We start from the raw sequence: 14,755 nt of genomic DNA, 5'->3' as shown, positions 1-14,755 counted from the left end.
AATAAAGAGCTCCTAAAGGGCCCGTATACAAATTTTGACGGAAATCGTAGGGGCTCACCCAAATGACCTTGAAATTCAAACCTCCGTAACTTCGTGAATATGGCGGGCCGAGCTTAAATTTTGTGATATTCGTAATAAAGAGCTCCTAAAGGGCCCGTATACAAATTTTGACGGAAATCGTAGGGGCTCTCCCGAATGACCTTAAAATTCAAACCTCCGTAACTTCGTTAATATGGCGGGCCGAGCTTAAATTTTGTGATATTCGTAATGAGGAGCTCCTAAAGGGCCCGTATGCAAATTTTGACGGAAATCGTAGGGGCTCTCCCGAATGACCTTGAAATCCAAACCTCCGTAACTTCGTAAATATGGCGGGCCGAGCTTAAATTTTGTGATATTCGTAATGAGAAGCATCTAGAGTGTCCGTACACAAATTTTGACGGAAATCGTAGGGGCTCTCCCGAATGACCTTGAAATTCAAACCTCCGTAACTTCGTAAATATGGCGGGCCGAGCTTAGGTTTTGGATGCATCGTAATCAGGACGTTACGTACTATCTACTGACCAGGTTTGGTCCAAATCGTAGGGGCTCGCCTGATTCCGAATCTTAGATTATAGATTAGGATTCGCTTACATCTAGCTTGACGACCGTAAGTAGTAACTTACTTTAGCTCAACGAATCATGATGATATCGCTTTTGAACATACAGAAATACTTTACAAGTGCGCCGTTTCTGTATTTTTGAATACTGCCATATTAGCATTATACAGCTACCAAACACAGGCGTAAATGAAAAATGCTTGATGGGAGTAAAAATGGGAGTAAAGTAATCTTGAATGAGAGTAAAGCGTGAAATTTAGGCAAAAATTCAGACGTCCACGGCTTTGCACTGTGGCGCTTGGGTAAAGAGGTAAAGTATAAACCTTTTATTGGGTAGAAGCAGTAAGAGTACAGTACCAGTACATTTTGTACATCTCAATTTTGTGGTAGGCTCTAAAAAGGTAAAAACCTCAAAAGACTGTAATGGGGTGTATGCATTTGTATACATGCGCACAACCAGGCCCATGTCGTCCCCTATCTCCGCGTGTGTCCACTAACACGAATGACGTCACGCATGTGGGCGGAGCTATGGGCGGAGCCTAACGCACGCGGCAGTCCAAGCCGCCATATTTGAATTTATATTTTAATAGAATCTTGCCGATATTTTGGGTGAAGTCAATTTATATGGATAGCTTGGTGACAGTTTAGCTATACGAATAATAATTTATTATGGATGTGCGTATATTCAGCTTGGAATTGCAATTAAAGTTCCGCACCGCATAGATTCGAACTCGGGACCTTTGGAATACTGCGCGGGCACGCTAACCACTACACTACCGCGACCGCGCGGCGGCCGGCGGCAGGGAGGCTGCGGAGACATGAGGGGACATTTTACGATTTTGTGAAAAAAGCAAAAGATTTAGCGAAAAACACGTAATAGATAACTTGCAGAAAATTGTCTGCTCTTTCAGATAAGATACTTAGGTTTGATATATCTTGTGCAGACTTCATTCTACAGTGCTTCGAAAATCGCTCATTTACATGGGGATTGAACGGGGCTTCGAGACTTGACTCCAAATGACGTCACGAGCTGACGTCACGAAAAGGTAGAATCGCCGGACGACCCTACCTGGTATATAGGGCCTTGCGCACAACTGTTTATCCCAATTTACTGCAAATATGGTAATGTGAGTGTGACTGCATGATTGCTGGAATGAATGCTGAGGTATTGACAACATACCAAATCCACAACAAACGTGACAACTGAACTGGCCGCAGTTAGAGCTTAGTCGCACCATTGAGGTGTGGACCCTGCCATAAGGTAAGGTAGCGGGTGGGGGTCACTGGACTCAACTCCCCAGCTATTTTGTCTCTTTATGGCAGCTATAGGTATTGGTGTGCATTTTTTAGTTGGACCTCCCCTTGTCCTAAATGGTGGCGAAGCCCTTCTGCCCTCGGTCAATCTAACCATCAAATTGAGCATTGACAATAATCCACTGACCACAATTGACCTGGGGTTAATATTAATATACATGGAGTGTAATGCGGCATATGCAGTATATTGGCTTTGATGCATGGTTTACTACATAGTACATGATGAGAGTTGCAAACATCAATATTACCTACCTTAGTAAAAATTGGTAGGTTTCTATAGGTGTTTCACACAAAGATTGAGATGGAAAAAGGAAGCTGAAATCTGTTTGGTAGGTGTGCTGCATGTAGAGTATAGTAATTATGTTGACATCAAACATGATGAAATATGAAGTTATTGTATCAGTTTTCACCCGACACTGGCATGCTGTTTATTAGGTATTACGCAGATGGCTATCTGAAGTGATTGTATGCAAACCATCACATAAGCATTTAGCTCTAACTCATGAATGTGTTAGCAATTGAATGTGGCTGTTCCAGGTAACTGTGTGCTGGTGGCAAAAATGAGCACCCCACCAGATGGGGAGGTTAGGAGGACCTCCAAGGAAGTGCAGAATGCTGCATTGGAAAGAGATCCAGACCAGGACAGTCTTGACAGTGACAGTCTAGGGGAGAGAGAGGATGTCATCTGCTCAATCCAAGCACAACCTGGTGAGTCTGTCTTTCAGACATCCTTTCGCTTAATATTCAGTGCTTATATGCAAGTTTGCAACAATGAAGTATTAAGTGTGTAAATTTCCCACTGATAAAATGTGCATGTTTTCCAGGTCACACAAACTCAAGTCCACGTGCTAAATGCTTCATCAACGCCGCAGAGCTGATGGGCGACGGGGACTGTGAGCCGGTGGGGGCTGACCTGGACCGTGGGCCGACCCGGGCGCGGCCTGACGTGCTGCCGCCGGCCACCTCACCGCCGCCGGTGGCCGGACCGCCGCCCCCGCCCGCCGAGGTGGCCCGGATGCAGATCGAGGAGAAGCGCAAAGGCAGCCTGCTGTTCAACGGCTCTGGCTGCAGCAGTCCGGAGCGCACCGCCGACCACGACCTGGGCGAGGTGCCGGCCGGCCGGCTGTGGGCCGACTCGGCGCGGCCCGACCTGGTGGCCGGGGAGGATTGCACCGACAGTGTGACCGGCTCGCCGGGCCGCCGGCCGCCCGTCCCGCTGGACGAGGTGCCGATCGTAGCCGGCCACCACGAGCCGGTGACGCCGACACCGCTGCCGCCGCGCCGGCCGCCCGACTCGCAGCACGTCTTCTTCGTGGACTTGAACGAGCTGCCGACGGCCGCCGAGCCGCCAGTGCCGCGCCGACCCCGCCACGGATCCGACTCTGTCTACCTCTACATCGACATGAACGAGACCGGCGCGGCGGCGGCGCCGCAGCCCCCACGCCCCCCGGCCGGCGACTCCATGAGCCTCTCATTCCACGGCGCCACGGCGGCGGAGCGGCGCCTGGCCGCCGAAGCGGACGGCGATGAGGACTCTGAGCAGACGGAGGCCTCGGGCCGCAGTCTGTTTTACACGGTGGGCGAGACGGAGCGGCCGCGCCGGCCGCCGCCCGAGCTTACCACCCGCGTGGTGCGCCAGGAGAAGCGGCGCCGCAACCTCAGCCTTGACTGCCAGGCGCGGACGGAGCAGGAGCGCGGCCGGCCGGCGGCTCCCAGTCCGCTGGTGGGCGCCGACCGGCCGGCCCGGCCCGACGGCCACGCCAGTCTGGGCGCCACGCCGGAGGCGGCCCGGCGCGCCGCGCGTCCCGTCCAGCCGCGCCGCCAGCAGGGCCGGCCGCGCGCCGCCGCCGGTACCAGCGCCGGCCGCCGCCCGGACTCCGGCTCCGGCCGGGAGCGGGACAGCCTGGAGAGCGTCGGCCCGCCGCACCGGCCGGCCGCCTCGGCGCCGGCGCGCCGCCGCTCCACCGAGCCGTCCGGCGGGTCCCGCGCCGCGCCGACCGGCCGCCGCGCGACGTCACGAACCGAGCCCAGCGGGCGGCGGCCGGCCACAGGGGCTCCCGAGCCGGCGGTGCCCGTACAGCGCTCGTTCCTGCGCTCACACTCGGGGAGGAACGCGGTGTCGCGGCCTCCGCCGCCGCGACCGGCCGCCTCCAGTTCGGCGGAGAGCGGCGGCACGCTGACCCGTCGGAAGGGGACCACTCGACCGGCGCCGGCGCACCAGCGGCCTCCGCCCGGCCCGCGGGAGCCTCCGTCCAACCCACCCGAGTCGCCGCCCGTCTCAGACGACGCGTCAGACGTGTCCTCCGGCAAATCCTTCAGGCGCCGTGAGTACTGGGAGGGCAGCTGACATTTTTCAGGGGTTAGCTGGGAACGCGCAGATGCTGACGAAAATAAATGATCCAGCGGTCGGCTGTGACTGATGTTGTCCACTGGTCTCCCCTCCCCAGAGTCCCCTGAGACGCGCAACAAGCAGGGCATCGACCAGCTGACAGCCGACCTGCTGCAGATGCTCTCTGATGGGCTGCACGCCGACGTTACCATACAGGTCAGCGGTGAGGGCCGGGGGTGGTGCAATGCTGTATAGAGGTCAGCTGAGAACCGCGGGGGGGGGACAATGCTGTCACACTGTAGGTCATCTGAGACCTGGTGCATAGTGCCATCACAAAGTCCTTGGCGGCTGACGCTGACTTACAGCTAACGGTGCTGGTCGTTTCTACTTCTTCTGCTTCTGCTTCCTCACACGAATTGTGTGGGCGCGCGAATAAGTTCGAGTGCGCGTGCATGCGTGTGTGCTTGTTTGTGTCGGCTGATCAGGAGCTCTAACTCCGTATCTGCCGTTCCCGCCCCGCAGGTGGACAATCAGGAGGTGTCGGCGCACCGCTGTGTGCTGGCCGCCCGCTCCCAGTACTTCCGAGACCTGCTCGACAAGCCGCACCACAACGTCATCCATATCGACGGGTCAGTGGCCGGCGACACTGCCGCAGGGTGTGATGTGTCTGTGTGGGTGCCATTCCTGTGTGACGCATAACTTTACACTGACATGCGGTGTCACAGCTGACACCGTCTCTGTTCCGTCACTGACGCCGCCTGCGCTGCTCCGACAGCCACAAGCTGGAGACGGTGGAGTTCGTGCTGTTCCACCTGTACTCGGGCGCCATGTACGTGCCGGAGGACGTCGACCTCAGCGACCTCATCACGCTGGCCGTCATGCTGAACCACAAGGCGCTCATCCGGATGGCTGAGTTCGCCATGCGCGTCCGGCTTTGTCACATGTTCCACAAGGTACGCACCAGGGGATCGTGCAGATCCATGCGGATACAGGCACGGTCGACGCGACCGACTGCCGCAAGGGATGCTCGCCATTCTGTGTGTCGCTCATCTGTCTGCATTTTTTTTTACTCCATGTCGTTAGCATATACCTACTTTCATCAGTACCATTTCTGTATTCTATTATATCGGTACTCCCGATCTCCCAGTCGGTGATCCCAGTGTATAACCTGTTACCGGTCTGTGACCACTGAGGTCTGACTGCCTTTTGGCCGCTCTGTGACGGCTCTCTGGCCGCTATATAACCGTCCTGTAACAGCTGTGTGACCGTTCTGTAACATCTGAGTTCTGACTGCCATCCGTGACCGCCACGCACATGTCCCGTGCAGCCGTGCAGCGAGTGCATCCCGGGCGTGCTGGAGACGCTCTGTACGGCCGCCGACTGCGACCTGGACGACCTGGCGGCGCGCTGCCTGGCCTGGGTCACCCAGAACCGGGTGGCCGTCTGGGCCGACCCGAGCTTCAGCGAGATCACCGACGAGTACCGCGCCTGGTGCTTCCAGGAGGCGGCCACACTGGTGAGTGGACAGCGAGTCGTCTCCGGATGGTAGCAGCTGACCCTGACCTGACCTGACCTGGGTATTAGCCACTCTGGTGTGTCGGACAGTGAACTGTCCCTGACCGGTGGCAGCACCCTCCCCGGACCGGACCTGGCACCGAGTTACGGTTTCCTCCATTGATAGGAGGCGGGCCACCGTTGTTGGTCGGACAATCACTCTTTTTCCTGAATCTTGGGTCGTCATCTGACTAGACCGGACCACCTTCCCCTGATCTGGGTCTGGGTGGCGATCCCTTTCCGTTTATCAATACCGAGACCTTTCAGCGGGACGTCATTTCCTGCCGGTGCTGCACAGACTTCCAGTCGATATGTCCCAAACGATAATCGAGCTGACGGCTGACCGCTGTCCGGTGTGCGCAGAGCCAGGAGACGGTGCTGGACGTGCTGCTCGACTGCCGCCGGCTCTCGGCCCAGCTGCCCGCCGAGCGCTGGTCACAACAGGTCCGGCAGATGGTCGAGACGCTGCTCAGCAACTCGGTCGTCTTCCTCAGCAGGAACCTGGGCGCCATCCTCGTCTCCGACAAGTGAGAGAGCTGTGTCCGTGGGCTGGATTTACCAGTATCCGCTGTTCTGTTGTTGTGAATTTGTATGGTATACAGTGATACAGTGATAGGTTACGTCACGGGTGTTCTTTGTCCTTGTCCTTGCTAGGGTTCTGCATTACTCTGCTCTGTGTACCAGTACGTGTCTGGTGGCCCACGGTTGCCCTGTGACCGGTGCGTGCGCCGCCCTCAGGTTCATGTCGCTGGCCGAGACCACCTGCTGCAGGGAGCTGGAGCAGTACCTGCTGGCGGCGGCCGACGTGCAGAACAGCGCTGACGCCCACACCAGCCTCGAGATGATATCGCAGCTGCAGAGCATCCCCAACCACGGCTGGGATAAGGTTAGAACGTACCCTACCCCAACCGCAGCTGGTACTAGGTCAGACCGTCAGTCCCCAACCACGGCTGGGATAAGGTCAGAGCATCCCCAACCACGGCTGGGATAAGGTTAGAACATACCCTACCCCAAACACAGCTGTGTACAAGGTCAGACCGTCAGCCACCAACCACGGTCGGGAAAAAGGTCAAAGCGCTGCGCCCCACCTATTGCATGTTATATATTACATTCCTTTTTTTAATATTTGTGTGTGGTTTTCAGTTTGTATGTGTAATTGTATTTTTTTATAACGTGATTTTGACATTTTTCTGGACAATTTTGATGCAAAATGACGAATGGTTCCAAAATTTGGCATGGTAATAGGATAGTGTCAGCAGCGAGCGTCGTAGATGGGAGGTCACGCTGTAACGCTGCCAGAATGTGACTAATGTTGCCGGGAGGAAGTCGTCCGCTAACGGCATGCCAGCCTAATATCTATACGATACGTTGTTCAACAGAGCACATAACGTGGAATACTCTGGTTTCCAATGTAGTTTCAAGTCTGCTTTGGATGAGCTGCTATGTGTGAAGGGTTTCGATGCACTGCACTGGGGTGAGTATGGTTCATTTGGGCTTTGGCCTCCATTTGATGCCAATGACCGTCAATTTTTCTAATAATTTCTTATTCCTGCAGCGCGGCGGGTCCCTGTAATGTCCTTGTGCTAAGGTCACGCACTGAAATAATCTAGCTAATCCAAATTATCGGATAATCGCCCACTCCCATGGTGCTGCACGTAGGTATAAGAGGGCACTCATCGATGTCCGTGCTCGGTGTGCCTTTCGACCCTCCACCTCACCATTTATCTCAGGGACTTGGGGCGCGCCTGCGCGATGGCCTATTTATCAGCTCGCTTTCGCTGTTTGCCGCGTATGAGCAGCACGTTATGCGTTTTTTCGCTACTAAACGCGTTTTGATGCTCGTGTGCTTACTTTTGGTTTGATCCTTTTTTGGCTTCAAGCCAAGTGATTTGTGTTTTTGTTTTGTTTTAGTTTGAGCTTTGCCTTGCTTAGCATGCTTGGAGTTCTCCAGAGAAGACGGCGCTCAGGTGAGCCAGTGTTATTGATCCTAGCGTTTCTCAGGTGAGTCAGTGTTATTGATCCTAGCGTTTCTCAGGTGAGTCAGTGTTTGGCGCTCGTGTCTCTCACATGAGTCAGTGTTAGGTGAGCGTGGTTCTCAGGTGAGTCAGTGTTTGCAGCTCGTGTCGCTCAGGTAAGTCAAGGCTTAGTGCTCGTTAGGTAAGCCAATGTTTAGTGCTCGCGGCACAGGGTGCATGGATATAGCATGCTGATTGCCTAGCAAGCTAGGCTGAGACGAATTATGAAGCTGCCGCGTGTCTGTTTAGTCCCTGTCGTGGATGTGTTTCAGTTCAATTTAATGCATTAGTGTCGTGGTGTGCTCAATTCTACTTTTTTATTTCTCTCGAATTACCGTAGTTTCGTGCAACTTTGACCACCAAGGGCAACTTTGGCCCACGCCTGGAAAACTAATTTATTTTGCTGTAAATTTTTACACTTAGGGGAAGCTGGGGTAAAACGGCCAGGGAAGCCTACGCTGACCGTCTTACCCCACTTGTGTAAAACGTTACAGCAAAACAATATACGAATACTGCATGGGGGAGCGGGCAATAGCAAAAAATATTGCCCGATGTGACGTCACTGTCGCCCGAGGGTGAAGACCGAAACAAGTGCTATTGCCCGAGGCGAAGCCGAGGGCAATAGCACTTGTGGAGGTCTTCACCCGAGGGCGACAGTGACGTTACAGAGGGCAATATTTTTGCTATTGCCCGCTCCCCCATGCAGTATTCGTTTTATTACATGGCCAACTCTCGGAATCTTTACTTAGTACCTACTCATTCATCCCGTAATAAAAAATATCCAAACACAAATATCATGGTACAATTGAATGTATTAGATATACAATCATAGCCACGTCACATGTCTACGGCACACACTTAGTTGTTTTCTGTTTTCTGTTTCTGTTTTCTGTTTCACGCCGTACTTGAGAGTGTGGAGACTCTTCGATTTGTAGCGTTCGCCGTCCTTGCGTTTTACAGTAATGAAGAACTCCTTCACAGCGTTGTCCAGGACATCGTTGCTGTGCATGCAGCTTTCAACAGATATGCCTTTTACTTGCAAGAACTCAATGAAGACGTCTTCTGCTGATTTAATCACCTTTTTAGTGCCCTGAGCACTGCGCGATGAAAATAGCTCATCCAATTCATGCGGCTCCAACAAATTAAATCGGGGCATTTGAACGGACATGTTCAAATGACGGCCCAGTTCTAGATGACTTGACTAGCCAATCACGAAATCAAACTGAACAGCAAGGCCGTATAAGTTAGGTAAGATCGTCCGGGCTCGCTAATGTTACAAATCTGCAACACTACGGTGACGTCACCGGGGCATACGCTCCCCGGCTCGATCCGGACCCTGATGTGGCGGCTGCAATCGCTGCCAATCGAAAAATTACTTCTGCAATAGCGCTTTTAAATGACTTTAAAAAAGGGGAAAATGTGATAACAAAATAATTATGAGAATTCCTTGTCCTGACTTGGATCGTATGACCCCGCCACCTAGTGGACAACGCCGTAATTAGGGTTGAGTTGGCGATCGCCAGGTGGCTCGTCAGAAAGCTGTCAGCCGCAGGCAGGAGGGGGCCTGCAGGCGCTTAATATTATGTTAACGCCAGGTTATGCTCAGGAAAATGCGACACGCTTCGGAACGGTCATTTATCTCGAAAAGATGCGGTGCCCTGTGGTGTTATTCCCACATGAATCGGGACCCGTAGGCCGAGGGCTCACCTTTAGCGCCCTTCTGTCTGTTCGGCGCTCTTCTGCTCTGTCGGCGCCCTTGACCTTCTCGGCCTTCAGCGCTCTCCTGGCCTGTCGGCGCCCTCTTCACATTCGGAGCCCTCCGGGCAGACCAGTTGGCGCCCTCATGGGCATTATCACACAGCATCCTCCGGATCTGTCTCGTCCTCCACTATGTCAGCACCCTCCTGACCTGGCAGCGCCCTCCTTATCGTATTATAGCGCCCTCCTCACCGTACAGTGTCCTCCTGACCTATCGCCATTCTCCTCACTGTATAGCGGCCTCCTAACCATACAAATTACAAAGCCCTCCAGACCGAGCCCTCTACGTTCAGCGCCCTCCTGACAAGTCGGTGCCCTTTTCACCGTAGAGGGCCCTCCTGATCTGTCGGCGCCCTCATGACCGTACATCGCCTTCCTCACCTGTCCGCGGCCTCCTCTTTATACAGTATCCTCCTGGCCTGTCAGCGCCCTCTTCACTCGTATAATGCCCTTCTCATTGTATGGCATCCTCCTCACCACACGGCGCCCTCCTGACCTGTCGGCGCTCTCCACACCATACAGCGCCTTGCTGACTTGTCGGCACCCTCTTCACGGACAGCGTCCTCCAGATCTGTCGCAGCCCTCATAACCGTGCGGCGTGCAGTGCTCTCCTCACCTGTTAGCGCCCTCCTCGCCTGTCGGCGACATCTTCGCGTTCAGCGCCCTCCTGACCAGCCGGCGCCCTTTGCAACGCATAGCGCCCTCATCACCATGCATCGCCCTCCTGACCAGTCAGCGTTCATCGTACAGCGCCCTCCTGACCTGTCGGCGCCCTCCTCACAACACATCGCCCTTCTGACCGCTTAGCGTTCTCCTCACCATGCAGACAATGCAACAGTGTACAATTAGGAAATCGTTAAGGAACCTATGTTTAACCCTCGCCGGCACAGGCCATTTTGAGTCATTCGACGGCACAAGGGGGGGGGGGGTACGACCCCCCACCCCCCTCGCATTTGGCCCCTGATGGAGCTAGAGCTTCGCGGAAAAAACGAGCGTGTTGCAAGTCACGAGAGGAAGCCAATGATATCCAATTTTAAGGTCCTAGGTCATCGGTTGACCTTCCAGGTCAGGTCAATGACCCAAAAATCGGGAATATCGGGACCTGTTAGAAAGTCGTAAAGTGTGGCTGCTAAGGGGTTTTCCGGGGTGCTGATCACGAATATCGTGTTAGTTTTGATCACAGATGATGTCGTTAAGCGTTCAGACCAGGTCGGGTCAGGTCAGAGGTCAACCGGTAGGGGTCGTGACGGGTATTCGTAGTACCTGTCATCCGTCTCTGACAGCTTCGTAACATGTTACGAAGGCACCAAAACTACTTCGTAAATGTTCAAATGGTTGCTAAATTCGAATTCAGCTCCAAAAACTAGCCTAGAAACATGTAAAACTCGAAAAAGTGAACCGAGGTCACCAAAGGTCAATGACCTGACCTGACCTTCAGGTGACCTTGACACCCACCCTAATGCATGGGAGCAGCATCAAATCACATGTTTGGACGATTGAAACCACGAAAAGCTTGCAAACGCGCGGCTAATGCGAGCCGACATACGCCGAATCGTGATTCCGGCCAAACATGCTCTCGGAAAAGAGGTCACAGGTCAAAGGTCATTTGGGTCAGGGTCATGAAATTTTCAGGGTAGGTGTCAAATTGATCAATGCGAGGATAGGTACTGAAAGTTTCGTCGTGATCGGCCGCATTTTACGCGAGTCATTGACTCATTCGCGAAAAACCTTAGGGGCTTTAACCCTGTGCCGGCGAGGGTTAAAGTGATTGTAGGCGCGAATTAGTAATGAAGCAATTTCCGGAAAATAAAATCATGACAACGTTTCTAGCGTTTCCGGAACGTTTCCGGAAAAGAACTTGTTTACAACCGTGACCCTCAAAATCAAATGCAAGACCAAACTTGCGGCGAAGGCCAGCTGAGAAGTGTACGCCCCCGTGACGTCACGGCTAATGTTAAAGAGTCGGGCGCCCGGCACATAGGAAAGCTCGGGATGACAGCCCCCTGCTGAACAGTCTGAGAAAACGACGATAAAATTACGACATTTGAATTTTTGTTCAAACACCACTGCGCGAGCAACTTACTATTGACCGTTGACATGGCAACCGCTTCTCACCTTCAGAAAGGTCAGTAACCTGACACTGAAAGGTCAGTAACCTGATGCCGGGCAATAGTAAAAAATATCTCATGCCAAATTAACACAGGAGCCATGTAATAAATTAGTTTTTGAGGAGTGGGCCAAAGTTGCCCTTGGTGGCCAAAGCTGCACGAAACTACGGTACTATTTTCGTTCCGATTGTCAATTCTATAACTCAAGCTTATTTGTTTTATCGTGATGCCTTGTGCTGGATTCACTGAACCAGCTGTGTGTCGTGCATAAGCTATATGTGATGTGTTAGCTTTGTATATGGATTGAGCGATGTGTATTGTGTTCTATGTAGAGCAGTGCCGCCTTTGCCATCTGGCTGCCTTCCGTCGTCCCCTTCTGACAGTGCTCCTGCCGTCCCCTCTGACGGTGTCTCTGCCGGGTCCGTAGGCGTTCCTGTCTGTTCTGCAGCGCATCAAACAGGTGTGCTGCCGCCGCGCGTCCGGCGGACAAAACTACGCCAGCCTGCACATGCAGCGGCGCACCGTCCGCTCCCACCAGGTCAGTGTGGCTTCGAGACCAGACCGGGAACAGAACAGACCTCAGCCGGGGTCAGTCGGGGTCAGTCGGGTCACAGGTCAGTGACAGGCGAACGCTTTGTGTCTGTCTGGCCAGCCGACCGACTTTTGCAGCACTCGCTGCTCAGATCGGAAGGGCAGCCTCACGTATGTCGAAAGTCTCAGCTAACATGATTACATGTTGGTCTTTCTCTGTCCTCGTGGTAGTTTTGTCTTTGTTTGCCGTTGTCTTTGCTCGTAGCCTTGTCTTGCAAAGTTGCTTCAATCATTCTTTTTGTTTTGTCACGAGAGCGCATGCGCTGTTTGTTGGCTTTACGCTTTAGTAGTGTCCTTCGTATTTCGTTTATGTTTTATGCCTCCTCGTTTTAGAGAGAGCCAGTCTCTTCGGCACAGACTAAACCCCAGCCAGAATCGGCACAGTAAAGCCGACCCACCCAGCACGTGTTATGAGAACCTCCGGTGAGTACTAAATCCTGCACGCTAGGCTAGTATCAAAAACGGGCGTTCTGTAGGATTTGTAGTTTGTTGTATTTGTTGGTGCCGTTGCAGATAGGTTGTTCGTTGTCCTGTCGGCAGTTTCCGACGTCGGTTACCAGTGAGCCCCTCTGACTGGGGTCTGTGAGCAGTAAGCCTCTCTGACCGGAGTGCCGTCCGTGCCGACAGGCTGCCGGCGCCGACCACTCCGCCGCGGGCCGCGGCCGGTCGGGGCGCCTCTCCAGTGACTCGGAGGAGCCGGCGGCGCCGCGCGCGCGCGCCACCTCGCGGCCCGGCTCTGGCAGCTCGGCCGAGTCGCGCTCGCCGTACCTGCGCCGCAAACACCTGCTGGGTCTGGACGGCGCCGCGGAGCCGTCGGCCGCTGGCGGGAACGGCGCGCGGCGCCAGAACGTGCGCGGCGCCGCCGGCGAGGCCATGACGCAGAGCGTGGTGGCCGAGCCGGTGAGCGCGTCTGCAGAAACAACGGGCATGAACCGGTCCGAGAGCTTCACCATCTACAAACACGAGTGATCTGACCCGAGAGTCTCAACAGCTACAAACATCAGTGAACCGGCCGAGAGTCTCACCATCTACAAACACGAGTGAACGGGCCGCGCCATCTACAAACACCAGTGAACTGACCGACGATACACCGGGTATGGACCGCTCCGGGAGACTGCGCTATCGAAGTAGAAACCGGCCGGTCCGAGGGTGCCACGGCCGTGACTGCTCTCGACCGGCGTGTGACTGGACCGTGGACACTATACACAGTGCCGGTGTGGTACACTGGACAGTCTGCACAGCCTGCAGTACCGGTGTGGCACACTGAACAGTGGACAGCCGCTGCACCGATGTGGTACACTGGACAGTGGGTAGGGTTCTACAGTACCAGCGCCTGACTGGACAGGCGCGCAACTGCCAGCACCCAGCAGCTTACGGTCGCCGAGCACGCCACGGGCATATTCTGTTCGATCAGCCATCGCCGAGTAGACGTGTGGTCAGTACGGGCCGTACGCAGGTGGTTGCGGAGCTCGTGCTCAGTCGGGGGGCGCAGCTTTGGGCCGCCGGGGCATGTATCTGGAGCTATGTGGGAAAGGTGCTGGCGGAGCATATTTACATCGAGTCATCGAGGCTTTGGCGGCTGGTCTGTGCTTTACAGTGTGGATATGTATTTCCTAGTCGAACGACATGTGATAATTTACATTTGCCATCAGTTTGTTTATCTTGTGTGCTGGCGTTTTGTAAATGCGCCGATGTGTTCTGTGATTTCCATTGGTCACATTCGTATCAGAATCGTGGGTGAAATGGCAATGTTGAGCACTGCCGCGTTCAGTTTTACCCGGTACGATTCCTTTCGCCTGGAACCCGCGCCCACCGCGTCATATCTTTAATGGTGGCGCACTCGCAAGCTTTTCATGTGCCTTGTTTTCCCAGTGTGCGTAAAACTATTTAACGACGCGTTTATTACACCGTACTGTTACAATTTGAATCAGTTCAAAGACGGACCAAAATGTTTCCAGGAGCGAAGGCCAAGTCTTATTCAACTCGCTCTTCAGCAAATGCATGTGAATAGGTATTAATTATCATATTAGTTATCTATCTTTTAATTATCATTTCGTATAACAAAACCATGTTTAGAATGATTCTGGTACTGAGTGCTGAGTCAATTGGCCGTGTGTACACTGTGCAAGTCGATGTATGCTTCAGTGTTCCATAAGTATTGTGGTCGCGCTAGTGCTAGGCGGTCTCGAGCCGCTCCGTGTGTGCGAGTGCGAGGACGTGCCTCCGTGGGGCGCGCTGATTGGCGGGGTGGGGAGGGACGGAGCGGGCAGATAGTGCGCCGGCAGTGCTACTCACGGGATACTACGTTCGGACATCAGTCATTCAGGAACCCATGTTACGACACGGTTAAAAGGAGGCCGCGTCTCCGTACGCATTGCTTGAACGATTGCATGCATACAGAGCTACCTAGTCAGTTGAGAGCAAATATATGTTCAGTCTGAAAACCGTGATTTTGACTTATAAACAGAATATCACAAACTCGCGGCCTTG

General features: G+C 53.9%; 1 protein-coding gene across 1 annotated transcript; it reads left to right on the top strand.

Annotated features, from left to right (window-relative positions):
- Positions 1 to 2,451: 2,451 nt before the first annotated feature.
- Positions 2,452 to 14,709, top strand: LOC122363629. The gene is made up of 11 exons (XM_043333130.1): positions 2,452 to 2,618; positions 2,735 to 3,701; positions 3,942 to 4,234; positions 4,358 to 4,455; positions 4,762 to 4,868; positions 5,015 to 5,192; positions 5,567 to 5,755; positions 6,157 to 6,320; positions 6,532 to 6,679; positions 12,102 to 12,212; positions 12,893 to 14,709. Exons 1-11 carry the CDS (start codon positions 2,471 to 2,473, stop codon positions 13,232 to 13,234), a joined length of 2,745 nt encoding a protein of 914 aa, XP_043189065.1. The 5' UTR covers positions 2,452 to 2,470; the 3' UTR covers positions 13,235 to 14,709.
- The last annotated feature ends 46 nt before the right edge of the window (positions 14,710 to 14,755 follow it).

Source organism: Amphibalanus amphitrite, unplaced genomic scaffold, assembly GCF_019059575.1.
Source record: "Amphibalanus amphitrite isolate SeventyFive unplaced genomic scaffold, NRLGWU_Aamphi_draft 000631F_arrow, whole genome shotgun sequence".
NCBI lineage: Eukaryota > Metazoa > Arthropoda > Thecostraca > Balanomorpha > Balanidae > Amphibalanus > Amphibalanus amphitrite.
The sequence above is the reverse complement of the archived record's forward strand: the minus strand, read 5'-3'. Positions and strand labels throughout refer to the sequence as shown.

Bases quoted from the DNA above. Each gene is read 5' to 3' on its own strand.
- LOC122363629 (XM_043333130.1), top strand. From the start codon at position 2,471: ATGAGCACCCCACCAGATGGGGAGGTTAGGAGGACCTCCAAGGAAGTG. The intron at 5,756-6,156 runs GTGAGTGGACAG...CGGTGTGCGCAG, and splicing joins TCCAGGAGGCGGCCACACTG to AGCCAGGAGACGGTGCTGGA. The intron at 6,321-6,531 runs GTGAGAGAGCTG...CGCCGCCCTCAG, and splicing joins GCCATCCTCGTCTCCGACAA to GTTCATGTCGCTGGCCGAGA.